Source organism: Harpegnathos saltator, unplaced genomic scaffold (genome assembly GCF_003227715.2).
Source record: "Harpegnathos saltator strain DR-91 unplaced genomic scaffold, Hsal_v8.6 scaffold485, whole genome shotgun sequence".
Lineage (NCBI taxonomy): Eukaryota > Metazoa > Arthropoda > Insecta > Hymenoptera > Formicidae > Harpegnathos > Harpegnathos saltator.
The window spans coordinates 1,146,875-1,174,494 of record NW_020230299.1 but is presented as its reverse complement, the minus strand read 5'-3'; the positions used below and the strand labels follow the sequence as shown (position 1 = coordinate 1,174,494).

Genomic DNA, 27,620 nt, shown 5'->3' with positions numbered 1-27,620 from the left:
TAACATACACGTGTGTCGTCGATACGACGGTGATTCTTTTTAGATGTTCTTCCCGTTCGTGAGTCAGACGATGAATTGGACACGACTGATGCCGAGCGTATCGCTTAATTAGCTGTCCTGATTAACACATCCTCGAAAATGGCAACAAATAATATATTAATGATCTTTCAAAAAGCAACTATATGTATGTGTACGTAGAGTCGGGAAGTAAGTCATGAGCAAGTTGCTCTTTTACACTAATTCTTTTCGCTAATAGCGTTACTTTCTCTTTTTTTTTGTTAATAGTAACAAGATTACATTTAAAAAGAATAACATTGGCGAATGTTAACAAATATGATCGTTACTTTAGAAGAAGATTATTTTCTCTTAAAACAAGGTCATTAGAAGATTAGCAAAAACTCAATGAGAAAGGTATCGAAAATTGTAACTGTGTAAACTGAACTGAAGTTATAATTGTGTAATTGAGTGGATAATATAATTAACAGATGAGATATTTTTTTTTTTTATACGGAACGACGACGAGTTATTTTGAAAAAATAACCTTCCCAACCCTCGTGCATGCGTGTGTGTGTGTGTGTGTGTGTGTGTGTGTGTGTGTGTGTGTGTTAGAGATGTGCGAACTATTCGAGTTCGAATCGAATCGAATTTAATGTAATTCTATTCGATTCGAATCCGCATCCCTATGATTCGAATCCGAATAATTCGAATAGGAATCAAATATATTATCGTTTGCGTGCATCAGCTACAAAACGGGCCATCTGGGCTTGTATGTTTGAACCCTTAACTTGTAATTAACTTAACTTATAATTAATAACTTAATTATAAATTACTTTAAATATTTAAATATATATTTTACTTTAAGATAATATTACAATATCAATATTTCCTTTCATATTAAAATCTTCCATCATTATTTGCATGTTTAATAGACATGTTAAATTTTTTAATGATTCGATTCGATTCCATTCGATTCGATTCGAATTCAAGTGAAATTTCATAGATTCGATTTGATTCGATTCGACATAAAAATTCTTGATTTGCACATCTCTAGTGTGTGTGTGTGTGTGTGTTTGTTTGTTCGTGTATGTATTAAAACTAGAAATTAAATCGATGTGGAATCGTCCGTGTCGGTATCGTCCCCATACGGGCCCCGACTGTCGGTTTTCCAGTCCGAAACCGCGGACTCCACGCCGACCTCGTACCTGTTCTCCTGGGCATTACTGGACGGTACGATTCTCACATAAGTATTCATCACGCTTTTCTGCTCCGCGACGGCGACCGTAATGCCATTGGTGTTCCTTTCCTCGCAGCTGACGGACTTGGATCGCGGCTTCTCCTCGGGTTTCTTCGTCACCGACTCGATCGACTCCAGCGAACTCTTCCTGCGACTGCTCCTCCGGTTGATCCTGCCGGTCTCTTTGCCGCTGCCGCCGCCGCCGGTGGAAGTCTTCCTACCTATGTTCGGGCTCTCACCCTCCAGGTATTTGCGAATCCACTTGGGCGTCTCGCTTGAATACGCCTGCATCTTCTTCGCGAACTTTAGCCGCGGACTCGACATGATCATCGGCACGTCCGTCTCAATTACCGTCGTGATCACTTGCTCGTTCTCGTCGAAGTTGCTCTCCAGGTACTTGCGCTTCGGTGCGCCGCCTACACTGAGTTTGCCCAACGACGATGAGACGCTACCGTCTTCGCCGGTTTCGTAGGTATACGAGTAATGCTTCTGAATGTGCTTCGGCTCCTGCTGTTGCTGCTGCTGTTGTTGCTGCTGATCCTGCTCCTTCACCTGGACCTTCTCCTCGTTCATCTCTTGGTTCCGTCGATTCTCCTCCTTCTCGATCCTCTTGAGCTTCTCCAACGCGTCGTCGATCGAATATCGCGGTGACTTCCTGCCACCAGTGCCGCCGAAGTCCTGCAGCTTAATCGGCGTCAGCAACGTCTGCCTGAGGTTGCCAGCGATACTATGCCGTTGGCGAGTTGGTGGATCCAGTAATCTGCGCAGACTCGAGTTCCTAATTTCCGGCACAGACATTCTCTCCCTGATCGGGATCGGCGGTGGTTTGCCGATAGTTTTCACGTCCGACGTTTTCGTCGGCGACGGCGACTTGGACGACTTTCTCGGGAACGGGAAATCCGGCCCGAGCAAGCGTCTCTCGCTGGGCGGGAAGAGCGGCGACGTGCTCGCTACGAGCACGCTCTCCAAACCCTCGCAGGTAGGACTCTTTAGCCGGCCGGATGTCATGCCGGTCATCTCCTCGGTCTTCATCTGCTGATGCTCGAAGATCGGCGAGCTGGCGATTGGTAACAGCCTGGACTTGCAGCTGTCTTGGCTGTCTAAACTGAAACGCTGCTTCGCCAGCTGACTGTCCAAGCTGAAGCGTTGCTTCGGTGTGCCGGCGATCAGTCGCAGATCGTTCTGCGTCTCCAGCTCCGGTATGGAGAAACGATCGCGGTTGAACTTCACCTGCGAGTTGTCCCTGCCTCCACCTAAGTCCTTCATGATGTTCCGATATTTGGAGCCGATGTCCAGCTGAGAAAGACGGTCGCGTTGACAAGTCTGCAGCGCACCCGGTACGAACCGCTTGTGCTTCAGAGGATATGGCGGTGGTGAGGGCGAGTGGACGCCGATAACACCTTCACGGCCGCTGCTCAAGCAAGGTTGGGATAGTCGTTGTTGACCTCGACCAGGGTAATAGTCCCCGGTAACCAAAGTGGGTTGCGACAGTCGTTCGCGTTTATCCTGCCGTAAATTAAACCTGCGCACATCCGGCTGCGACAGCCTAGACGAGCTGCGCTCCATCGTTAAACTTCCACGAGGACTGCCGCTACCGCCCAGGGCGTGCACATTCGGCGTCGACAGTCTCTCCTCCTCGTTGATGCTGTTGTCGCCGGAAGTGGCGCGCAAACTCGTGTAGGACAGCCGACCGCCACCTACGCGATTCATGCCGAAGAAGTTGATGCCACTCAGGCTGGAGTTGAGGGTCGGTTGAGACATGCGGATGCGGCGGTCCGGGGAGCCTGCTGATCGACGGTCATAGGAGATCAGGAGAGTGGGTAGATTCGGCTGCGAGTAACGGCTGCGTTGGCTGGCCGGCGAATAGCTCGGTGGACAAGGTGTGGTGGAGCGGGTACCCTCGTAGGTACCCGAGTCTTGCGACTCGATGCTAGATTGCGACTGCGGTGGCGCTTTCACCGAGGTGATGTGCAGATTCGGATGGGAGAGACGGTTCTTGCGACCTTGACCGGGCCGCTTCAAGTGATCGATTAGATTCGGTTGGGAGAGGCGGATGCACGGGTTGGGACGCCGGTTCAGGTACCAGAGATCCCGGCGGGAGTACGGCTCGCATCAGAGAGTACCCTCTTCACGTAGACGGCGCATGAAGACTGGTCGTACGTCCTCGAAGAATGTCGGCAGGTCCAACTCGGCGGCACGAGCGATACCGCCGTCCTTGCACTCCAGCCAGTATGTGTCCATCAGACCCTTGCCCTGGAAACCGAAATGCCCGGTGGGAGTTGGTCCTTCGAGTTCGGAGGAATTTGCAAGGTTGATGCGGGAGCAACTTCTCGTCCCGAGGCGTTACTTTATTTCCCGACCATGCTAATATCCATAATGACCCCGTGAGAATTACCTTCACGTCGACCATGCCGCGGTGCTCTATTCGGAAACCGCCCACCGCGTCGAGCGCCTTTTTCATCTCCAGGCTGATGTGAATTCGTAGGGCTTGGATGAAATAACAACACAGGCAGCGAATTAGAATCACACGTAGCCAGAGGAACAGAAAGGGAAGATCATGAAAGGATGTTTGCAGGGTGTGGACGAGTGATATACGTTACCCTCGCCGGTAGACTCCATGCGACTCGCGGTGTTCACGGTATCCCCGAAGAGGCAATAACGCGGCATCTTGCTGCCGACGATACCGGCTACGACGGGTCCGGTGTGAGCCCCGCTTCGTATCTGCAGCCGTTCGCCAGGACGTTTGGGCACCTGGAAGACGGACGAGGCCGCTAGCAGGTCCAATGCCATCGTGGCGATCTCGGAGACGTGCTTGTCACCTGCGAGATACGCCGGAAATGAAACGTGGAAATGTTTCAGATCAGGGTTAACGTAACACACGCAATTTTATTAATTCCTTAATGTTATATATACGTTGTTATATTGAATCTGGCCGTGCTCGAAATTGGATCAGGTGTAAGCTTTTCAGATATTTTTTGGACTTGAATGAATGTGTGTGTGTGTGTGTGTGTGTGTGTGTAAGCGTGCGCAGTTTTCGAGATAATCAAAATGGTGATCATAAAATTACTCTTCATTGCGCATACTTGGATGTTGCAACAAACGGAAGTGGGTTTTGGGGTTTCGTACTTTTACCATTTCTGACAGGCAGGCCAGAAGCGACCATGTAGGAGTCCCCGATGGTTTCTACCTTGTAAACGTCGTAGCACTCGATACGCGCATCGAACAGCTTGTAAATCGAGTTAAGGAACGTCACTATCTAGAAAAGAAAGGGCGAGAATCTCGCGTTGAGCTCGGTGTCAGACTGGAGTCTTGGAGAATGACAATTTCGGATTAGAATTCGACGAACTGATCGATTTCGAGCTAAGCGGTTTCGAGTTTTGTCCCATTTGATCAAGTTCGAATCTTTAGCTCGCGATCTTCAGTCAATAGCCGGTCTGACACAGATTTTACCAAGTTAAGTTGGATACTGCGACGTAGGAGGCAAAATTTCACATTGTTCGATTGATCAAGAGTCGAACGGCCGGTAACTCGGCGGAAATATCAGAATGACGATAAACGAAAAATAAACAATGATAAGAGAGAGCACAAAGACGGTGCGACGGACGAATCGCGAACGTCAAGCGCGCGCGCGCGATTAGGAATCGCTATGGTGTCTTGCGGGAATTCGCGCGGTATGCGCGCGATTTCATCATCGCGGCGAGCGGGAACGCGACGACGATTCTTGCGCGATTGATCAAGTAGGAGGATCGATCGGTCGTGCACACCGTGAAGAACGAGAACGTACCTCGAGGGGCGTGTTCTCCGCGGCGATCTCCGTGAAGCCGACTATGTCGCTGAAGTAGACGGTCACCGCCTCGTAATACTCGGCTGGTACCTGGAATATTTATGAAATCAGGACATCTGTTTCTTTTTCTTCAATGGCTGACAATAATATATAACGGTAACAGCAACGAGACATATTTTTGTTCAATGAATAACCAGTGACGACGATTAATTGACATTGAAGAGTAACAGAGCTGAAGTTACTTGAAGATATTTAAAAATAAGGGTCGGAAAGGTTATTTTCAACGGTAATTTCACTGAGAGAAAAAAGTTATTGTTAGTAAAATTATAATTACTTTTGGTTCCGACTACATCTTCTTGTCGTTCTAAGAATAAATACTAGTTGCAATGTACACATATATATTTATTATCGCTGACATTACGGCAATACTTGCTGCAAAAACGGCTCTTCTGTACTATGTAATTCTTTTTCCGATTGTATAGTTACAAATGTCAAACGCTTTTCTTTCACAAGGAACATTCGCGAAGTGTGTGTATGTGTGTCTCCGATTTCGACGAAATATGACATATTCATAGAATAGTAAAAAATAAGAGACCCATATTTTCTTTTATCGGCAATGGCTCAAATTTAAGGGGTAAAACTGTTCCTCAAAATTTCCCTTTCATGCTATCTCGATAATTATTGCAGATAAGAAAAAATTGTTTAAACAAAAATTGTACGGCATAAAAAACCATACAATTTTTGTTTACAAAGTTTTTTCCTATCTACAATAATTATCGAGATAGCATAAAGGGGATGAAACTCTGAGGAGCAATTTCCCCCCTTAAATCTGAGCCACTGGTCATAGGCGCCGACTTAGAGAGGGAACAGAGCACTTTTGGCCCTCCCAATAATTTTATTGAATGGGCGACGCCCCCCCAATAATTTTACCCTCTTTACTAGTTATTTAACAACCACAAGTAATACAAATGGAAGAATATTACACATGCCTTACTCTATTCAGAGTTTAGCTTTTACTGCTTATCAATGCGTGGCCTCAATTTCCCAGCAATGCGTACAAGGTTGAGTGAGAGAGAAAAGGACGGCATGACATTTTTTTTTAATCCAAAATGTCCTAACTTATAAGTTAACTTTTAACATCCTATATAACCTACATATTTCTAAATACTTTCACCCCTCCCCCTGGTAATGTAAGGATTACTAAAAAAAAGGTCATGACTTCTTGTCCTCCCATTATTTTTCCCAAGTCGGTGTCCCTGCCACTGGTGATAAAAGAAAATATGGGTCTCTTATTTTTGGTTACTCTAAAAATATGTCAAGTTTCGTCGAAATCGGAGACACACGCTTCGCGAATGTTCCTTATTCGTGTCTAATCTCACCTGCTGAGTCTGCTTGAGTTGCTGGGCGACGCTGGGCGGGAGCATCTGGAAGAGCAGCGTGTCGCTCTTCCTCTTCTCGCGCTTGAGCTCGCGCGCCTTCTGCGCCAGATTCGCGGCGTACATCTGCAATCAGAGACGGATTAATCAATTGCGTATCAGCTTGATAATAGGTACTCATGCACGATACAATAATGAGTAATTTTAACGGAACGTTCCATTGTAACGCTGCGCACTGAAGCGAGCGATGGGAATTTAATTGGATGGAGGGTACGCGATATATAACCCATCGGCGGCTTTAATGCGTAGCTGGAAAAAGGATCGGCCGGAAGGGGGGGGCGAGGGAGGAGAAGAGAGGGGTGGCATCGCATCGTTCGCCGATACAAACCTGAATGGTGGCGACAGCGTTCCGCATCAGTATTATGATGATAGGCGACACCATCAACACCAGAACGACGATGGCAATTCCCGCGACTTCCTTGTTACTGGCGTCTTGTAACGTCGAGTTGACGTAATTTCTGCGGGTAGACACACCGCATGTGCGATCAATATCTACGCGTGTCCCTCTCGTCGATGACACATACATTATGACATACATCCATGTGTGTGTGTGTGTATGTGTGTGTGTGTGTGTGTGTGTATGTGTGTGTGTACTCTCTGCATTTCTCGCGGTGAAATTCCACTCGAGATGTCCGAGTGGTCCATCACCAAATTCGAAGCGATTCTTCGCTCATACAAAGCGAGTCCTCCACCCTTCATTCTGAATCGTCGAGTGTATACTTTCACTCGAAGAGCGAATCTGATGTACTCCAACGTCACGGTCCAACACATGTTCACTCGAACCGAAACTGAAACATACTCGGACGGTGTCGGAATCCGCTCTGAGCTCGAATGGAACATTCTTGCGATTTCAAGTTTTCGCTGCTGTCTCGAGTGAAAATACTGCCACTTTGCATTTGTCCTCAGCGACATTCCGCTCCGAGAAATTCAGAGAGTACGCAAGGTGGATAGTTAATTATTAACGGTTGGCATCCTTCGAATATCTTGAAGCACGGAGCACGGAGAAAAAGAAAGAGGCAAAAAGAAAACAATGCCGCCAATCCGTCGCATTTTACGAAGAATCGTCGGCGCAAATCAATGGGCGGGGAGGAGGAGGAGGGGAGAGGCGGGGAACAAACAATTTCATTATGAGAATTCACCTTATCATGTGACGCAATTCCCGCTGCAGTTTACGCAGCTCATCGATGTAAGTGGCCATTGAGTCGAAGTAAGCGATTGCATCGTCCACGCTCGGCTCCCTCTTTTGATTCCGCAGGATCTCGTCCCGCCTGAGAATGCATACGCACGCATGCACACACGTAAACGCGATTGCACATTTAGCACACACTGTTGCATTTTTATTGCCGTAATCTATCATCGGACATCGTTACGTCGCCCAGGGAAGCGCTTTCGTTCGTCGCGGGAAACACTTCCTCCAAATTACCGCTCGCGGAAGCGGCCAGGAAGAGAGAGAGAGAGAGAGAGAGAGAGAGAGAGAGAGAGAGAGAGAGAGAGAGAGAGAGAGAGAGAAGAGAGAGAGAGAGAGAGAGAGAGAGAGAGAGAGAGAGAGAGAGAGAGAGAGAGAGAGAGAGAGGGAGGGAGAGAGGGAGGGAGAGGGAGAGAGGGAGAGAGAGGAGGGAGAGAGAGAGAGAGAGAGAGAGGGAGGGAGAGGGAGAGAGAGAGGGAGAGAGAGAGAGGGAGAGGGAGAGAGAGGGAGAGAGGGAGAGAGAGAGAGAGGGAGAGAGGGAGAGAGGGAGAGTGGGAGAGAGAAAGAGAGAGAGAGGGGGGAGGGAGAGAGGGAGAGAGGGAGAGAGGGAGGAGGGAGGGAGGGAGGGAGGGAGGGAGGGAGAGAGGGAGAGAGGGAGGGAGAGGCAGAGGTAGAGGGAGAGGGAGACTGAGAGGGAGGGGAGGGGAGGGGGAGGGGGCGACTGAGAGGAGGGGAGGGGAGAGGGAGAGGGAGAGGGAGATGGAGAGGGGGAGGGGGAGAGAGGGGGGAGAGAGAGAGAGAGAGAGAGAGAGAGAGAGAGAGAGAGAGAGAGAGAGAGAGAGAGAGAGAGAAGAGAGAGAGAGAGAGAGAGAGAGAGAGAGAGAGAGAGAGAGAGAGAAGGAAGGAAAAGATTGATACCATCCCTCTACCATCTTTGTGCGATCCGCGAGAATGCAACGAGAAATATTCCGCGACATGAAGCTCGACTCTCTCGTTTCGACTTAACGACGCTCGCATTCGCGGCCGCTTCCGTTCCCGTCCTCCGGAGGAGGACACGGACGTGGGTGCGGAGAACTTGCTCTTTACCTCGCCTTGATCTTGTCGTACTCGGGCATCGTGCGCGTGAGCTCCTCATAAAACTTCTTCAGGGAGGGCACGTACGTAAGGGCGGCGTTCAGCAGATCACGTCCCAGCGCCTCGTGACGAACGTAGCTGATGTAATTGTCGCCGAGGAGGATACCGCGACCGAAGTAATTGATCCCTTCCACAGAGGCGATGCCGAGGCTCTCGATACTCCGCAGTAAGTTCTTGAAGGCTATCAAATACCTGCGGGAAGACACGGGCGCGCGCATGTACTGCCTCGAAATTTCGGACAGCAAAATTCCCGAGAAGCGGCGTGACAGCCGCGTCGGTCCAAGTCGAGCGACTTCTTCTTCACATACGCGAGGAATCCCCCGCTCTGAACCGTCGAGCGAATATTTCCGCTAAAAATTGAACAACGAGTCTGCGACGGTCTTCCGCCGTTCTCTCGCAGAAACAACTCGCTTTGTCTATTTTAATCTTCACTGAAACATTCACCCGTACGGATGAACGATTCGTTCCACGGTTTGAATTAAGGGATTACATATACCTAACAGGATCAAAAAATCAATTTTTTTTATATTTCCTTAAAGCTTCAAGTTTCGAGGAAATCCTGAATATCCTGAAAATTTCACGTCGATATCTGCAGAAATGACGAAGTTACAGAGAGTTGAATAAAACGGGATCAAACATTCGAGCGCTCGAATTCTGTTATCTGACGCGGCCAATCGAGCACTCACGAACACAGCATTCTTCTGTGTGTGCATGTTTCTGGAAGCATTGGTTTCGGTTCTCTATCATTCGATGTTCTCTTCTGCGTACGTGGAGAGAGAGAAAATTGTTAAAATTGACCAGGAAACTCATGGAAGAAATTACAGTATTTTATGGTCTCGTTATCAGACGGAATTGCGATTCTGTGATAAAAATGAAGGACGCAAAATGGGCTACACTACATCACAAGTCGTCAACAAATGAAGAGCCTCGTCGTGAAAATTGACCTCCAGGATTAGATTCGTGGCAGCGAGCAAAAGCCGAAGGAACTTTGGAGCAATATCAGTAACCGCTGACGCACGATGATGTGATTAAAGTCATTCGTTCAACCAAATATAAACGACTTTCGAGTGACAATTTACTGGAGAGATGCGTCGGTGGATTTGCGCAGAACGTAAATGAAAGTATGAACAGTCTTATTTGGCGCATAGCACGAAAAGTGCTGCACAGCGGTGCACACATTGTAGCGGTGCAAATTGCTTTCAATATTGCTGCATGCACTTTTATGAAGGTGCTTTTAATGAAGGTCACATATTTATTAATAATGCATGCATCACGAATCAATATTGGTCACAATTGTGCCGCATATTGCGAATATCAAGACCGAGCGCGCATCAATGTGGCCGAAGTGCGAGCGCAGGAGGCGACGCGCGAAGAAAAAATTGCTCGCTGTCAACAGAGGTTTTCGTTGGAGCGATGCTGCTACTGATGTGGAAGGTGCTTCATATGCCCCTGAAATTGCCGCCTAGAGATAAATTGCAAAATTCTGCTGTTAATAATAGTTGAACTGAACTTGAAACTTTAAACGCGTTTTTCTCGAAACACTGTTTTCAAAGACGGTGAACATGATATTTCAAAAACCAATCGATGGATCGTTCTCAAATTTTTATACAATACTCTCAGAAACTTTCTTTAGTCGTTGACGATCTCACTTTTTTTATCGATCTTCTCTCTTCTATCGATTAAAAAAAAAAGAATCGAAAATTTTTCACAATTTTCGAAACCTCAATTTCAACTCGTCGCCGTTTTGTAACAAACGACAAAATCAAAAATTGGCGAACGTCAACGACAAACCACTACTGTTTATTTCAAAATACCATATGGTTTTCTTCTGTCAAATAGATCATTTAGGCAGGAGAGTGTCCACCACAAAACACGTTTTTTTCAACCTTGATGTGTGCTGACGCCCATTTTTTTCCGTCACAATTTTCTAATGATAAAAAAAATGTCAAAATTTGGCCTGTTTTTCGGCCTTCTAGATGTATGTAACCCCTTAATGCGTTCGCTGTGCCAATATGCAACGACGAGCATCTTTTTTCCATACGGACCAATCCATATGAAAAGAAAGGATCGGTCGAATTAACGTGGCACGACGCTCGTTTTGCTCGAAGGTCACCTTCGAGAATCTCCGGTCTTCGCGCAGCGAGTTTGGTTTGGAGAAGTTCGTTGTTCCCTTCAACGAAAACTCGCCGTCGCGTCACGTCACGTCGGCTCAACGTCAATTCATTCTCCCCGCCGCCTTTAGCAGATTTTTACTCATTTGGAAGTGACACTCCACCCTTTTAAAGAAATTTAGAAAGCACGGTACGAGGCGCGCTGCGAGTAAGGAGAACGCTGATGGACACCGCACACCTTATCCCGCGTGTCAGCGAGATAATAAACGGATCATTATCATCTGCCCTTCAGGCAAAGGATATCCTGATAATTACCTCCACACCCCGCTGTTGTCTGTCTCCTTAATCTGATTAGTCAGGTGATCCAGCATGGCGGCGTTCACGCTGGTGTACCACGCCATCACCTCGCTGATGCTGCTCTCCTCCGAGCTGATCTTCTGCCTGGGAAATAAATGAGCGAACTTAGCACTCAGCCTGATCATAGAACGCGTAAAGCGCGATCGATACGCCAGAATCGCCGTACGTAGCGGGACGCGTTGCTGGGAAAATGCGATCTCGCAGTGCGCGAGTGTAACGCTAATCGTATGCGGTAATGCGGACATAATTGCGCGGTCGCGACGGTTCGATCGACCGATCGAGTTCCGCGACGTGACGGGTCGTCTGAATTATTCGCGCCTTATTATACGGACTCAACTGCACCCTTCCTTTCGCCCCTCGAGAAAGAGTACCACGAAAATGTTAAGTGAAAAATATTAATAAAAAATGTCGAGGAAAACATACATTATACAGGGTGCTAAATTTCAAACGTAACAGGTAAAAAATCTCGAAAACTATGAAAGATATTAAAAAAAGTTGAAACACGTGTTCCATAATTTCGAAGGGGAAAGAGAATGGCATTATCAGTTTTTTATTTGGAAAGTATTTTCAAAGTCAGTTGAAGGTTAATTTAATTTTTTTAAATAGAAAGCCCAATTTTTTATTATATCTTCTTCTTCTACCAATTAATTTTGACAACTTTTGTCTGGAATATTTTTTCATTTGCCTAATATTTTTTGAAATATTCAAGGAAAACTTGGTAACTTTTTCAACATTTAACTTACGATACCTCGCTAACTATAGATATATAGTCGAAAGAAAAAATACTATTAGACTTTTTTACTTTATTTACTATCAAGAATATATTACTATAATAGTGCCCTAACTTTTGTTAACTTATCGATCTTTGGAAATTTCAAAATTATTAAATTAATAAAAGTTAAGGCACTATTATAGTGATATATTCTTGATAGTAAATAAAATAAAAAAATATAATATTATTTTTTCTTTCGAAGAATAGTTAGCGAGATATCGTAAGTTAAATGTTGAAAAAGTTACCAAGTTTTCCTTAAATATTTCAAAAAATATTAGGCAAATAAAAAAATATTTCAGAAAAAGTTATTAAAATTAATTAGTAGAAAAGGAAGATATAATAAAAAATTGGGCTTTCTATTAAAAAAAATTAAGTTGACCTTCAACTGACCTTGAAAATGCCCTCCAAATAAAAAACTAATAATGCCATTCTCTTTCCCCTTCGAAATCATGGAACACGTGTTTTAGTTTTTTTTAATACCTTTCATAGTTTTCGAGATTTTTTACCTGTTACGTTTGAGATTTAGTACCCTGTATATTCGGAGCAACAATCTGCGTGATCTTGTTGTTTCTCCGAGACAATAATAAACGCTCGTTCTTTTTCTTCCCGTTCTTAGCAGGACGCCGCAGCGTCAGAACTGATCGTGGTAGCGCTCTTCGATCGTGCTTCGGTTACGTCGCGATTGCTTCCCCACGACGGAGACCCGCAGATTCGTGGATCCTTCGTGGGCTTCTGTCACTCAATTACCAGTTTTTAGGTGTGCCGAGGGCACGCCTCGGGAAGATTATTCGAGGATGCGTTTTTGGAGAGAATCTAAGGAAAAAAGAGAATGACCAGTGGGAAATTCTCCGGAGGGCAGATGGCCGGTCGCTCTCGAGAATATCGTTCGATAATGACATCGATGGGCAGATTTTCGCATTTGTTAGGAGGGTTTGATCAACGTGAATGTCATCGTGCTATCCAGTCGAGTTTTAACAAGGAGGGACAAGAGATCAGAAGAGGATAAAAGGAGGGAAAAGAGAGAGAGAGAGAGAGAGAGAGAGAGAGAGAGAGAGAGAGAGAGAGAGAAAGAGAGAGAGAGAGAGAGAGAGAGAGACAAGAGTCTAAAAATACTGTGTATTGCTCCAAATGGGCGTTCACGCGCTCATGTGTGACGACCTCTTCCATTGCTCATAAAGAGAACACGAGAGAGAAAGAGACTGAGACAGAGCGGGTGAGGGTGGCAGGCGGGCGGGAGGAACGGAGGGTGCCGACGACGAGGAGAACGAAAGCTGAAAGGGTGCGGGACTGGGGAGACAGTACGAAGGAAGAGATAGATGGTTTCATTTACGGTCAACGCGCGGGATTGACAGTGAATCGACGAGATACCGAAGAACAATCGCGGCATTTGCGAAGAACGTATCGCGAATACACGAGCGAGTGGTCGGCAAACAAATTTACGATCATGGAACACGCTTAAGCGGCTGAGAGAGCGGCGAGCGAGAAGGAGAAGAAGGACGATCCCAGGAGTTCAGACCACTCTCGAATCTCTCTCCCCTTCTGTGCGTGCAAGTGTAAAATGAAAATTCCATCGTGAGGATCTACGTGGGAGGGATTGACTCTGAGGCAAGGTGTTCAATTCCTTCATGAAATTTGTTACACCATTTCGTCGCATCGATCGATCGACGTTGCCGTATCCGCACCGATGTGTGCCCCTCGCGAGGTTCTCGCCCTTTTCCCGCGGGCTTCTCCGCAAGAACGAGGGGTAAAGAGAGAGGCAGAGAAAGAGAGAGAGAGAGAGAGAGAGAGGGAGAACCGCGGGATTGTTAGCACTGGCTTGTTACCGGCGCTTGCACCGGATGACACAAACGCTCCACAGCTGTCTCTTCTGTCGTACTCGCGCAATGGCGATCGTGGCCTACGACACATTCTCCGATGCAGCGTTCCACCCTCCGTCCTTGTTTCCGCCTGCGTTTCTCTTCACTCTTTCTCCAGGCTAGGTTTCTCCGACGGGGAATATATTTTCGATACCGACGGAGATTCTTTTTGTACCGAATGCTCCCGTTGTTTCCTCTTAAGAAATTAAAGACGACAGCTACTCTCTCTCTCCCTCTCTCTCTCTCTCTCTCTCTCTCTCTCTCTCTCATTTTTTTCCCTGTTCCTCATTGGGAGAAAGCTCCAGCTCTTTAACAGAGATAAAAGCAGTGCGAACGACTCGCAATTGATCAACTAATGAGTTTCCGTCGGATGACTCATCCTCACATCCGGTCATACGAACTTTTCCAAAGTTATTCTTTTCTCTCAAAAGGGAGAGCCCCGGCCGCTGTCGCCGCCGGGCCGCACCGCTCCGTTTATCGAAATTGACTTTCAATGGGAAGCGCTGCAAATCGCTTTTACACTGAAATGCTTCTGTCCGCGTTTTGTGACCTTTACAGCTTTTTTTTTTTTAGACAGACACCGCGGGCAGTCAGTCGATGAGGACGCAATCATATTTTTAATCGACGCAAAGGGAAATAAAGACGTACTAAGGGACGAGAAAAAAAGGAGGCAAGCAGGTTTTTCGGAGTTGCACCACGACGCGCGCTTCTCTAATCGGCGTTCCTGCTGTACAATCTCGAGACACCCGGTACAATCAGCGGTACATTGTCGCGTGGCTAGCGGGTGGCCTCGCGCGAAATATTCTGCCGTCGCTCTCCTCTCCACCTTGTCGGCAACTGCGACCGGCTTTTCCATATCGATACTTTTATCGCTCTATCGACGTTTATCGGACGTACCAGCCAACGTTTTTGCGCGACGCGCCTGATTGAAAAACGTGCCTTTTATAATATTGCCCTCGAGCGCGACACTTTGAAATCGGCGCGATACATTTTTCTTCTCTTTCCTCCTTTTTTTCAGCGAGCTCGTTTTGGGCGCCTGCCCTGGCGAGAAGGGGAAGGGATTCGCACGTACACGTATCTCGCGAATCGGCGCAAGAAGCGCGTCGCGAGCGCGAATACAAGCGCGCGCGATTTTCGTCGGCGAGTTCGATCGACGAGGATCTGTCGGTTATGTTTTTTATCTCTCATTCGCTCTCTCTCCCTCCGGGTCTCCTTCTCGATTGCACTTACGAGAGCATTCGATCGGATATTCGCAAAATACCCTGGCAAAACGCACGTCCCTCCGATATACTACACGTCGCCGATTAAAAAAGCTATCGTCGCTATTTGCATTCACTTTTGCGTGGCGATTCATCATCGCATCGGGGCGATGAGGGATGAGGGTTAAATATTTTTATATCGATCGATGCGACAAGTCGAATGCGACGCGTCGCCGACCGGCGGAGGGTGAGGGGTTATTATAAAAGCGTGTGTGCACGCGCGTCCCCATGGCGTAGCGTAATCTCCGTTCTCGTCTCCGCGCCGCCACGCCTTTTGACCCTCTCGGTCGCTACATATAATTAGACGATAGGAAAAGGATTAATCGCACGGTGTGTGCACGGGGGGCGTTTCCGATTAAATTGTCCGTGATCGTTTCGCCTGCCGTCCGGCGCCCGCCGAAATTACGTTAATTAAACTCGCCGGCTCGCGATCAGCGCTCCAAGCGAGCGTAAAAGCGCGCCGGCGGCGCGCGACGTGGAAATCAGTCCGGTGAATTAATAAATCGACAGCTTTTCAATCGAGGCGCTCCCCTCGCCCACCGCTCGTCACGCAACAAGAACAAACAATTTGCGTCAGCTTCGGAAAAGCGAAAAAGAAAGGAAAAGGAAGAAATAGAAAACGGTTAAAATAAATCGCGCTATCGTACATATTCTCGTTGGATCCTTTCTAAATGTCACCGAAATGTTAAACGGCAAATGGCCACTTTCCGTCTAAGGCGAGAAGTGTGTTTCATCCTGTCGAAAGAATCCGTCTGTCCTTTGAAACGAAGTCGCTGGCGAGATCAGCTTCCATCCGGACTTGGCTGCTGGTGTGTTTATACGTCCTCGCTGACGATATTTTCGCCTGGCGATCGTTGACGGTGAGACACGTCCACGTCGAGAAGCGCGGCGTTGTTTTGTCATTCTAATTAAAGCTCCGAAGAAGCTAATTAAAAATATAAATAATTCTGTTTTCCCCTTTAACAAGCTCCCGCTTCGGCAGCCATGCCGTCGTTGGAGGTGTGTTTCCTTCACACATTCTCGTCGTCCTCTTTTTTCTTTTTCCTCTCCTTCTTTTTTTCTCTCTCTTTTTTTCTTTAGAAGAAACAAAGAAGAAAAGACGTGCGTGTTTCGTCCCGCCGTAAACCGTCAAACGAGGTTTTTATTTTACCGCTTTCTCAGGCTTAGCTAATGCCGTCTCGAGGCGTCACCGCGCAAAAAAAGGTAAATCCACGTTTACGCAGGTCAACGGTGATGGCGGTGCTTCTCCTTTCGGGCTTGATGGGAAATTACAATTTCTTTTTCCCTCTTTCTTTCTTTTTTCTTCTTATATGGATATATCGCGGAGGCGGCCGGTCTTTTCCCTCTCTCTCTCTCTCTCTCTCTCTCTCTCTCTCTCTCTCTTGGTCGTCCTATTTCCTCCACAGAGAAAATACGACCTCCAACGTGCGCGCGCGCACGCGCGCGACCTCGCATCGCGACGCGTTATCTTACGTTTGATGTACCACTTGATATACCATCCCCCAGGGTTCTTCCATGTGAGCCGTACGATGCATGTCCGGCATTAACGATGAAATATCGTTTGCCGATGCGCCGCACGCCAGTACGGCTCCCATTATCGAATCTAGCCGCCCACATCGAGAATTCCGATACTTTCGTATATACGTGCATGTATATGTACGCATGGGAATGTATGATATGTATAAAAAAGAAGTAAGAAACAAACGACCAACTCTTGCCAAGCTCGAGCTGCTTCATCCAGGGTCTCGCAACAAGTCAAAGAAAAATGCGGACGACCGTTCGGTTCGACAGAGAAAGAGGAAAGAGGAAAGAGAAAAACAGGAAGCCACTCGCAATTTCAATTTCGGACAAAACGGACGTGCCCGGGAAACATCGGTTTTTGCTCTTGACAGTTGCAACGTTTTTCCCTTTCTTCTTTTTCCTCTGTTTTCATATCGAGCTTTCGATCAAATATAAAGAGCGGTGTCAAACTGAGATGCTTGGGAACTGCTGTTCTCAGAGAGAACGATTCGATGTCCGCGCGAGTATTTGCAGGTAGGAAACGAGACCGCCGGGGAGAGAAAGACTAAGAGAGAGAGAGAGAAAGAGAGGGGGAGAGAGAGAGAGAGAGAGAGAGAGAGAGAGCGAGAAAGAGAAGCGAAAGAGGAGGGATGGGAGCGAGAGAGGGAGGAGAATTCCCCACTCGTAGTCTGAATGGAAATTCAACAAGTGTCGAGGAGAGACGAGGGCTCGAGGGAACGGCTCGAGCTTCCGCCGTAACTTTCCATACGAGCGGGTATAGTCGCGCGGAAAAGGGGTAAAGCTAACACGAGAATTAACCGCCGGTACTAACGCTCAAAGCGATACCGCTCGCGGAGAACCGCAATTTGTCTTAATAATTACGCCTGCGAAGCGTCGCCTCCCGCACCGCGGTATAATTATTGCGTAATTACCAAGCGGATCTGCATCGGGAGGCTTTTAAGTTAATTAGGTAAAGATTGTTGCGCAACCGGTATATATACGGGATATAGACGGAGATATAGATAGAGATAGAGAGAGAGAGAGAGAGAGAGAGAGAGAGAGAGAGAGAGAAAGGGAAAGAAAGAGGAAGAGAGAGAAGGGAACATCGACGAATGATGGCGATGAAACTTGAAATTCCATTCCCAACAACGCGTTTCGTGCACGTCCGTTGCGCAAATTTGCGATGTGGAAAATACTTCGCTATCTATTTCGTTCTGACAGAAAAGTTTACACTCGTGACGACCGCTGAGGTCGCCAAGATTCCTCCCATGAGCGCGAAATCATGTCGCGGTGCGTATCGACTCAACGCTCTCAGTCAACGCGGGAGAATTTAGGTTGATCTTTAAATGACCTCTGATAGATAAATATTTGATACCTGAAGTCCTCCAAGCGTGCCTGGAAGGCCTCCTTGCTCACCACATCGTACGTCTGCGTCTTGCTTTCGTCCCTGGGCACGGAAACTAGAGGCCACGTGCTCATGTTGTGGAGGTCCTGGTCGGTTATGGAGAATCTCTGAGTGAGGTTCGACCTGATTGCCGGACACATAATAGAATAGATTAATGTAAGAGAGAAAGAGAGAGAGAGAGAGGGAGAGAGAGAGAGAGAGAAAGGGATAGATTCATCCAGGTTGGAATTCCTAAGCGCTCAGCGAAACGTATGTTAAGAGATTATAGCGCGCGACGTGACAAGATTCGAAAGAAGAAGAACGAGTCCGCGATGCAATTTCTCCTTTCATCTTTCTTGCAGTCGGCAGAGTTTCCCGAGGAATAAACTCGCGGCTGTATCCGGCCTTTTTCACCAAACGTTTGTTATGCAGAAACGCGTCGCACTCGCGCATTGCGTCTCGATTCAAAGAATCGAAAGAGTCATTCGTTCTCATCACGTAAAATGCGAGCGGAGAATTACGCTAGGTCGAGGAAAAAAAAACGCATTACATCGCTCGGGCACGATCACGTGGCCGGATCAACGGGATTTTAAAACGCTTCGATAGAGCGATAATTGAACGCGCGGTGAGTATCTGAGAAATAAAAATAAAAAAAAATCCGCTTAGAATGAAAGCGGATTAAATCGGTATTATCGTATCACCGAGTTTCATCGAGGGATCAGTTGAAGGATCTAACTTCGTTATCGAGGGAATATCGAAAAAAAAAGAGAGAACCTTTCACCCTGCGTTCCGGCAAGGTTATGAGATGGTCGTGTGCGGATCGCCTATGGAAGACAGCATATATCATACGAATATTACAGTGAGTGAGAGAAACACAAAATAAAACGATCAGCGCTCATCTTCGATATAAGATAGAATTTGCGGTTACGAATACATTTTGCTCTCTCTCTCTCTCTCTCTCTCTCTCTCTCTCTCTCTCTTCTCTCTCTCTCTCTCTCTCTCTCTCTCGCTCTTTCTTTCGATCTCTCTACAGTCAATACAATCAGTGAAACGTTATACTGATAACCGGTGGTTCGATTATAAGTATCTCGAGTTCGGTTGCCGTTTCGCTTTTCGAGTGGAGTTTCAGCTAGAGAAATTGATAGGGTGAGAGAAGAAGGCTGCCATACCTCAGAGTGTTACCGTTGGTGTAGATAAAGAAAGCCACCTCGGACCGCTCCAGTTGCATTCTTGTGACCATCTTGCCAAGGTCCGTGGCTATCGTAACCTGCAACCACACGAGGCGTGTTAATCTTTCCGCGGGCAGGGAAGGCGATGTGGAAATTGACCTAAGAGTACCCCGTCTCGTGATCTCGGCCAAGCGAGACCAACTCCGCCAATCATCCTGCGCTGGAGTGCCTTCCTGCCTACGAGCTAGGTAGATAGGTGGACGTTCGAATTACCTTGGACGTGGATAATGGCCGGTGTCCTCTCGAAACTTCCTTGTCGCAGGACAAGGACTAATTGCGAAGCACGAAAAGCAGCAGAGTGTAGACAACTTCGAGCAGAGTCCGAGCATTCACTCGAAGCGTACACTCGAGGTACCCGAGTACCTAAATGGCCACCACCATCCTTGAAACCTCGCCGGATCGTTTCGCTCGGAAAGCGGAACGAACGACGAGCAGCATTTACGGTCGAAACCCGCTTTCTCCAGACCGTTTGCGTTCCTCCGGAATGATGCCGGAAATCTGAGATTTCTCGTAAAATTCGAGAGACTCGCTTCAAAGTTAAATCTAAACCAACTACCGTTGATTTCAACGGCAGCTTTAAAGTTGACAGACGCTCTCGAGAGCGGATTAATTCGTGGACGCACCACGCGCCGATCTTCACGGATTGTTTCAACGTTCAAGTCCAGTTTGAGTCACCGAGTGGAATAAACGATAAATGCCAATAGGTGCACTCACGACGCATCTATACGTTAGATCGTGTCATCGGCCTCGTATATCGACTACATACGTACTTATTCGCGATATACAGGGTGTCCCATTTTAAAACCTCCACGCGAATATCTCTGAATGATCAAATTTTTAGAAAAAATGTTTCAGATAAAATTTGTTCAGTTCAGAGGGAGCCATCTGATGACGACCTTGATCTTGGACCTTATCATTTTAAAAGTTCAACTTCGTTTTTTTAATGGAAACCCCTATTTTTTACTGCATACGTGTATTTTACATAAGAAATTAAGAAAGTTTTATTCTTGATGTTTTTTTGATATTCCACCTCCATCAGACTGGAAATGCTGTTTAAACGTCGCTAAAATGATTTTTTCGAGGAATATTTTCGACCTCTTAGTATTATATTAAGGCAAGATTGGGAGTAGATCCAGTCAGTTAAAGCAAATTTGGAAAATTTCACATTCAGATATATACCCATGTTATGTCCCATGTTATGTCCAAGTGACTCTTAGAGGTAATTTCAAGGTCAACTTCTCTATTCGGATGAATTCATTAGAATAACCTCAAAAGGATCGACAACAGATATTATTTCAAATAAAAGTTGTTGGGTTCAGAAGAAGTCATCTAATGATGACATTGACCTTGGAGTTTCGAGATCATTTAAAGGTCAATTTGGAAGTTTTAACAGGAAACTCTCCTCTTTGAGTTTAAAAATGAAAAATATAGAAAATTGCACGTTCTGATATATACATATGGATATTATGAGTATTTGTATGAAGAATTATCTGTATATCAGTATTAAATCTATATGGAGTGAACAAATATGAAAGTTTTTACTGTAGAGGACAAAATTTTAATTCGTTTCTTTAGGCTTACGCAGAAGAAAATCACTTTGCATCTTACTAGGTAAGAACAAAAAATATTGTTTGCTATTTTGTACATTATAAAAAATTTTCATTTACATTTAAATTACTCACTTGTACTGGTAATAGAAATTACATCGAGTTTTTTTGTTTTAATTACATAGTCCCATAATATCTAATTCCATAATAATTCCATAAAATATTCCATAATATCTAATTTTTTTGTTTTCTTGTACTTTTCCAAATGTTATCATCATATTAAAATCTTTTTTGCTGTCATTTCTTATTTTTCTAACCGGAAATTTCCAACTTGACAAATAATCTCAATATTTATAACTCGCAAAGAATGCCTGATTATACTGCCAATGAAATTGTTGATATTCTTTTTATTTTAAGAGAATGTCGACAAAACTATCGAGCGGCAACAAGACTGTATCGTGCTCGATTTCCTGAAAGACTCGAGGTCATCATCATCAGATGGTCCTCTCTGAACTCAATAACTTTAATTTGAAATAATATCTGCTGTCGGCCTTACTTTTGAGGTTATTCTAGTGAATTCATTCGCATAGCGAAGTTGACCTTGAAATGATCTCTAAGAGTCACTTGGACCCCATAACATGGATACACATCTGAACGTGAAATTTTCCAAACTTATTTTAGCTGGCCAGATCTATTCCTGATCTTCCCTTAACACTAAGAGGTCGAAAACATTCCTCGAAAAAAACATTTTAGCGATGTTTGAACAGCATTTCCAGCCTGCTGAAGGCGGAATATCAAAAAAACATCAAGAATAAAACTTTCTTAATTTCTTATGTAAAATATAAATCTGCAGTAAAAAATAGGGGTTTCCATTAAGAAAACGAAGTTGACCTTTAAAATGACAAGGTCCAAGATTAAGGTCAAGGTCGTCATCAAATGGCTCCCTCTGAACCGAACAACTTTTATCTGAGACATTTTTTCTGAAAATTTGATCATTCAGAGATATTCGCGTGGAGATTTTAAAATAAAACACCCTGTATTTATTTGATTCGTTATATGTAGTTTACGTGTTACGTAAATCAATGAAACGTGGCGGTATTTTGTCACCGGCCCCCGCCGTGTCAACGTGCTGATCTTTCAACAACAATCAACGTGCAATCAACGTGTTGATCTTACTTCTCCGGGAAATTCACGCATTAATGTTCAATTCTCGAACTCTACGCTCGTCATTACATCGAGGAAATCTCGTTAAATTAATAAGAACGCGCGTGACTGTTCTTGCTTCCAATCCTGATTCGCCGGCTCGCAGCAGCAATTAATATTAACGGTGTCGGCGATGAAATCGCTTTACGATCCTCGGCGATCTCTCAGCTGTAATTAGAATAGCTGCAAAACTGTGCGACGATCGCAATTATGTATTCCGCGCGCCGACAACTTGTATCTTATTCTCACCCTCTCTCTCTCTCTCTCTCTCTCTCCCTCCCCCCCCTCTCTCTCTCTCTCTCTCTCGTGTCGATGAGTTCTTGCTCAAATAGAAGAGCCCACTCGCCAAAGTCATCATCATCGTGGGGGTCTCTGTATCCCGGTAGCACACTTCTCACCTCCATCGCGAAACTATAATAGGAAGTTCCCTGCCGAACGAGGCGCCCGACTAACAAAGCGCTCATACACAACGGCGAAATAATCCGCCTTGGAAGCTTCAGCAGCGTGAACTTTTTAATCCGAGCGAACCAGGCCAGAAGTCGCGCGCAACGATTACCGTCGTTGTTACCGGCGAACTTGCCGAAAGAATCGCGGAAGGATAAGATCTCGTGGCTGTTTGAACCCTGCAGGCGAACGGCGTTTGAATGTCAAGGGGGAATTAATGCTTTAAAATAACGTTAAAATGCTAGCTGATTTCTATTGATTATTTCAATCGGCCCAGGTCAGATTTCAAACATCGAGTATAAAATCAATGCAATTCGCGATGCATCATACACTGAGAATAGTACGAGAGAAAAGATGCGAAAAGTAAAGAGCGTTTCTTCGGACCAATAACACATTTGTGTAAATCTAAATGCCGTTGTTTAAGTAGAGGAAACGATTGTTTTTGTGAAAAACAGCAGTTTTAGGAAAATACATATTTCCTCACTTGAGAAAAGATTTATTTTCATTGTAAAATTATGTATATTAGTATGAGTGATACGTTATTAGCATATCCATCAAATAAGTACTTTTTATTTTTTTTTTATATTCCTTTTCTCTTGATGTATATTTGGTTGTTTGACTCCCCGATTGGCTGCATATTTAATTTGTTATACGCATCAGATTACGTTTTGTACGTAAATTAATTAACAAGACACCGCAATATTGTAGCATCGCTTTATATTGGTGACTACCATGGCAGTCGAGATATTAATATCGCGCAATACAGAAAAGATAAAATGAACGAGCAGATGATATGATAGTGCTTTCAAGGGCATCTTGCCGGCCGAAGGTCACGCGAGATCTTGGGAACAATAACATACGTATGTATAACCACCGAATGATCACAACAGTCCTTGCTGTGAAGACAAACGAATCGAGGAGTGATCACTGATTTTTCTGACTCGATTACTAAACGTGCGTGAGATGCGTTAAGAGGTTACATACACTTAGCAGGGAAAAAAGATCGATCTTTTTTACTTTCTTAAAGCTCCAAGTTGCGAGAATGAATCCTAAAAATTTCATGTCGATATTTGCAAAAATGGCGAAGTTACAGAGGGTTGAGCGAGATCCAGCGTTCGAGCGCTCGAATTCTGCTACCTGACGCGGCCAGCAGAGCGCTCACGAACACGGCATTCTTCTGTGTGTGCATGTTTCTGGAAGCACTGGTTTCGGGTCTCTATTGTTCGATGTTCCCTTCTGCGTAAGTGCGAAAAAATAAAACTGTTAAAATTGACCTAGAAGCTTATGGATGAAATTACAGTATATTATGGCCTCGTTATCAGACGGAATTGCGATTCTGTAATAAAAATGAAGGACGCAATATAAACTACACTACATCACAAATCGTCAACAAATGAAGAGCCTCGTCATAAAAATTATCCTCCAGGACTAATTCTATTTATCTAAATTTCTAAATTCGTGGTGTTCATGGCACAGCGAGCAAAAGCCGAAGGAACTTTGGAGCAATATCAGTAACCGCTGACGCACGATGATGTGATTAAAGTCATTCGTTCAACCAAATATAAACAACTTTCGAGTGACAATTTACTGGAGAGATGCGTCGGTGGATTTGCGCAGAACGTAAATGAAAATATGAACAATCTGATTTGGCGCATAGCGCCAAAATTGCTTTCAATATTGCTGCATGCACTTTTAATGAAGGTGCTTTTAATGAAGGTCGCATATTTATTAATAATGCATGCATTACAAATCAATATTGGTCACAATTGTGCCGCATATTGCGAATATCATGACCGAGCGCGCATCAATGTGGCCGAAGTACGAGCGCAGGAGGTGACGCGCGAAGAAAAAATTGCTCGCTGTCAACAGAGGTTTTCGTGGAGCGATGCTGTTACTGATGTGGAAGATGCTTCATATGTCCCTGAAATTGCCGACTAGAGATAAATTGCAAAATTCTGCTGTTAATAATAGTTGAACTAAACTTGAAACTTTAAACGCGTTTTTCTCGAAACACTGTTTTCAAAGACGGTGAACATGATATTTCAAAAACCAATCGATGGATCGTTCTCAAATTTTTATACAATACTCTCAGAAATTTTCTTTAGTCGTTGACGATCTCACTTTTTTTATCGATCTTCTATCTTCTATCGATTAAAAAAAAAAGAATCGAAAATTTTTCACAATTTTCGAAACCTCAATTCGTCGCCGTTTTGTAACAAACGACAAAATCAAAAATTGGCGAACGTCAACGACAAACCACTACTGTTTATTTCAAAATACCATATAGTTTTCTTCTGTCAAATAGATCGTTTAGGCAGGAGAGTGTCCACCACAAAACACGTTTTCTACAGCCTCGATGTGTACTGACGCCCATTTTTTTCCATCGCAATTTTCTAATGATTATATATATATATATTTATATTGTCAAAACATAAGTCTACAATTACACAACATTTCATGTAATTTCCACTACCCGTTTAGCAGGAATAAAATGTCAAAATTTGGCCTGTTTTTCGGCCTTTTAGGTGTATGTAACCCTTTACGTCACTTGTTATGCGCGCTCGGTCATCGTATTAGAATCGCCTCGGACAGTGACAGAATCCTCGGTGTATATTAACCCTTAAATGCTACCATAACTGAAATTTCACCCCATGCGAATTTTTGATCCTGTTCAAAAAACGTAATCACACTGACAACACTAATTTTCTAGATATTTGTTCACACAATCAATAATGATAACATTATGATAAAATAGATCAATCCTTACATATACTTTGCCGTAAACAATAAGAAGAAAAATTAGCTCGAGGTGATATTTGAGATGGTAGTTTTTAAGGGTTAATGATATATTTACCTCGATTTGAAATGATGTTATTTATAGAAACAAGATAAGCAAATGTCTTTTTTCGTAGCGAGCTATGATGTTAAGTAAATATAATACATTCCCGTATTTGAAAAAACTTTCCTCTCAGTTTACAAAATATGTACGTTAATATTTACATACACATGTATACATATTTACATTAGTAGATACGTTATTAATGCTCATCGGATAAATAATTCTCTTCTTCCAGATAAATTTCTCTTCTTTCAGATATCTTCTTCTCAGTTCCTATAAATCCAGTTAATCGGAAACTTGCTTCTCGCCTGAGATCCGGCAGGGCTTGCGGCTACATTGCGGTTGCATGTAATTTCGATGGACGCGGACGTCGAGCCGAAGGATGGCTTTCCAGGCGGAAAGACTTCTCGAACTTTTGGCCGAGCTCCGCCGCCGAAAAAGCGAGAAAATTTCCAAGCTTCCTCGCGGCGCGACGCGTTAAATTGCAAAAGGGTGTGTCGGCGGAGCAAGGTGCATCGACGTGTGCGAAACACTCGGCGCGGGTCGCACGGGCGAGAACGACCGCGAACAAACATCCGACATCGACGACGAATGGCATCCATTCTCTCGACGCTTGTCAAACAGTAACTCGAGATCGAAGACCGCGTTCGAGCGCTACACCCTGTCGCGATGAATTTCAATTTGATCCACCTTTCTGCTCGCCTCGTGCCGAGTACTGCGTTTTAATACCCTTGTAAGAGATGGGGGAGGCCGGTTATTAGGCGGCGCATGGAAATTTTCTGTTCGTCTGTCAAAGGCACAAGGGGGAGAACGCGACGCGATAATAATCTACATCCAAGACGATGTGCGCGCGCGACGCTCACGTCCGATCAAAAATTGACCTTGACGAACTTGGAAATTTTAAAATCGACGTGACTGAAAGAGGAGACGCGTCGCTGAATTATAGAGTGAAGATGATTGTGTTGATGTTGCCGCGGGCATATTTAACCGCGCTTTCGCGCGGACAAGGGAACGAAGCGACGTTCTAATTTCACGTATCTTTGAATGCTGTTTAGTTGAGAGAGATCTTCGGCTCTTCGAAATTCACGAGATCCGTCACTCGATCTTCTGAAATGAAAGCTTCCTTGCCAGGGGGAGGCTGAGCGCCGGTTACGTCACTGTCCCTCCTCGCATAGTTTTCTTATTTTATTTCATCATCCTCTGCACGCGCGCGCACTCTCCTCAAAGTAGCAAAGGGCGACGGCGACGTGCACACGAGTCGATAATCCGAACGTGCGTGAGAGAGAATAAAATAAAAATAGCCGGCTCGTCGCGCGAACGGCCGTAACGTAATTTCTCTCCCCGCTCAGGGCGCTGCTGATGTTGCTCGTCGCTCAGGGTGCTGCTGCGTCGATCGGAAATCGAATCGCGCCTGGCGATTTCCAACGAGTGCCCGATGTTTTCATTAACAACGGCCGTTATAGCTTGAACGCGGAGAGAAATCGGCCGGCGCTATCTTGTGGCCGGCGCGATTCGAAACGGTCGAACGAAACGCGAGCGTAGGCTGAAACGTCCAGCACTCTGACAGTTTTCGTCATCCATGCGCGAATTTCAGCAAGTATCACGACGTGTATGAGGATCCGTCAATCAAATTTATCAGTTATTTATCAAGCATCAGTCATTATTTGTTCATCCGTTTATTTTTCGTCCATACACACTCCTCGACGATGAATTTGATGAAATCCGCGCAAGAGTGCCGAAAACTGACACACTCGTATGCGACGCAAAGAGTGCCGATTGCTGAACGTTTCCTGCTATTTCCGAAATTAGAAGCCGGCTGCTCGTTTCAGCTCCGAGCTCGCAGAATAGAATAGAATAAAGCAAAACACCGGACGTACGCGACGAGTTATTTACTTAATCGTCATAAACCGCGCATGGGATTTTCATCCGACTGTTTCGCTCAGAGAGCTCGTTGTTGGCTCGATAAACATTACCGTTTCATATACGAGGAGTCTCTCCTTCTCTCCCCAGCACTCACGTGAAATTTGGCTACAAGGTGGACGAGGAGCAGGAGGAGAAGGAGGAAGGGAGGAGGAGGGGCTCGCGGAAATTAATCGCTCGCAGTTTAAGTAGAAGCGCCTCGATTATGGCGCGACGCGCTCTATTCGGTGACGTGCAAGCGTAGGTGCGGTGTATTTGCTCTATCCTTCTTTCGTTACCTTCGTATGAATCATCGCGACGATCGATTATTCCTCCGGTTGAATTTTTTATACCAATTCAATTTATATAATATAAATTTAATATGTATAAAATTCATATCTCACTTTAGTATTGAACGCGACCGCGCAAGTCTGAGATTGTTCAAT

General features: G+C 45.2%; 2 protein-coding genes across 5 annotated transcripts in view; both read right to left on the bottom strand.

The window, feature by feature from the left end:
• Positions 1 to 1,036: 1,036 nt before the first annotated feature.
• On the bottom strand, positions 1,037 to 3,035 carry LOC109503734 (uncharacterized). The gene has a single exon (XM_019840841.2). The coding sequence runs from the start codon at positions 2,993 to 2,995 to the stop codon at positions 1,103 to 1,105; it is 1,893 nt and encodes a 630-aa protein (XP_019696400.1). The 5' UTR covers positions 2,996 to 3,035; the 3' UTR covers positions 1,037 to 1,102.
• Positions 3,036 to 3,330: 295 nt separating this feature from the next.
• The window catches only part of LOC105182028 (receptor-type guanylate cyclase daf-11), a 53,001-nt gene continuing 28,711 nt past the window's right edge, over positions 3,331 to 27,620 (bottom strand). For 3 of the 4 annotated variants that reach the window (XM_025302286.1, XM_025302285.1, XM_025302287.1), the window contains 12 exons: positions 19,183 to 19,280; positions 18,005 to 18,157; positions 11,201 to 11,326; positions 8,727 to 8,966; positions 7,594 to 7,722; positions 6,783 to 6,912; positions 6,398 to 6,520; positions 5,019 to 5,108; positions 4,361 to 4,490; positions 3,835 to 4,053; positions 3,630 to 3,721; positions 3,331 to 3,487 (listed from right to left, as the gene is read on the bottom strand). In XM_025302286.1, the coding sequence (XP_025158071.1) occupies positions 3,347 to 3,487; positions 3,630 to 3,721; positions 3,835 to 4,053; positions 4,361 to 4,490; positions 5,019 to 5,108; positions 6,398 to 6,520; positions 6,783 to 6,912; positions 7,594 to 7,722; positions 8,727 to 8,966; positions 11,201 to 11,326; positions 18,005 to 18,157; positions 19,183 to 19,280 (1,671 nt within the window). In that variant the 3' untranslated portion in view covers positions 3,331 to 3,346. The remainder of the gene's footprint in view (positions 3,488 to 3,629; positions 3,722 to 3,834; positions 4,054 to 4,360; positions 4,491 to 5,018; positions 5,109 to 6,397; positions 6,521 to 6,782; positions 6,913 to 7,593; positions 7,723 to 8,726; positions 8,967 to 11,200; positions 11,327 to 18,004; positions 18,158 to 19,182; positions 19,281 to 27,620) is intronic. The other variant, XM_011139161.2, reaches the window with a different exon arrangement.

Excerpts from the sequence above, each read along its gene's own strand:
- LOC109503734 (XM_019840841.2), bottom strand. The coding sequence starts at position 2,995 with ATGTCTCAACCGACCCTCAACTCCAGCCTGAGTGGCATCAACTTCTTC.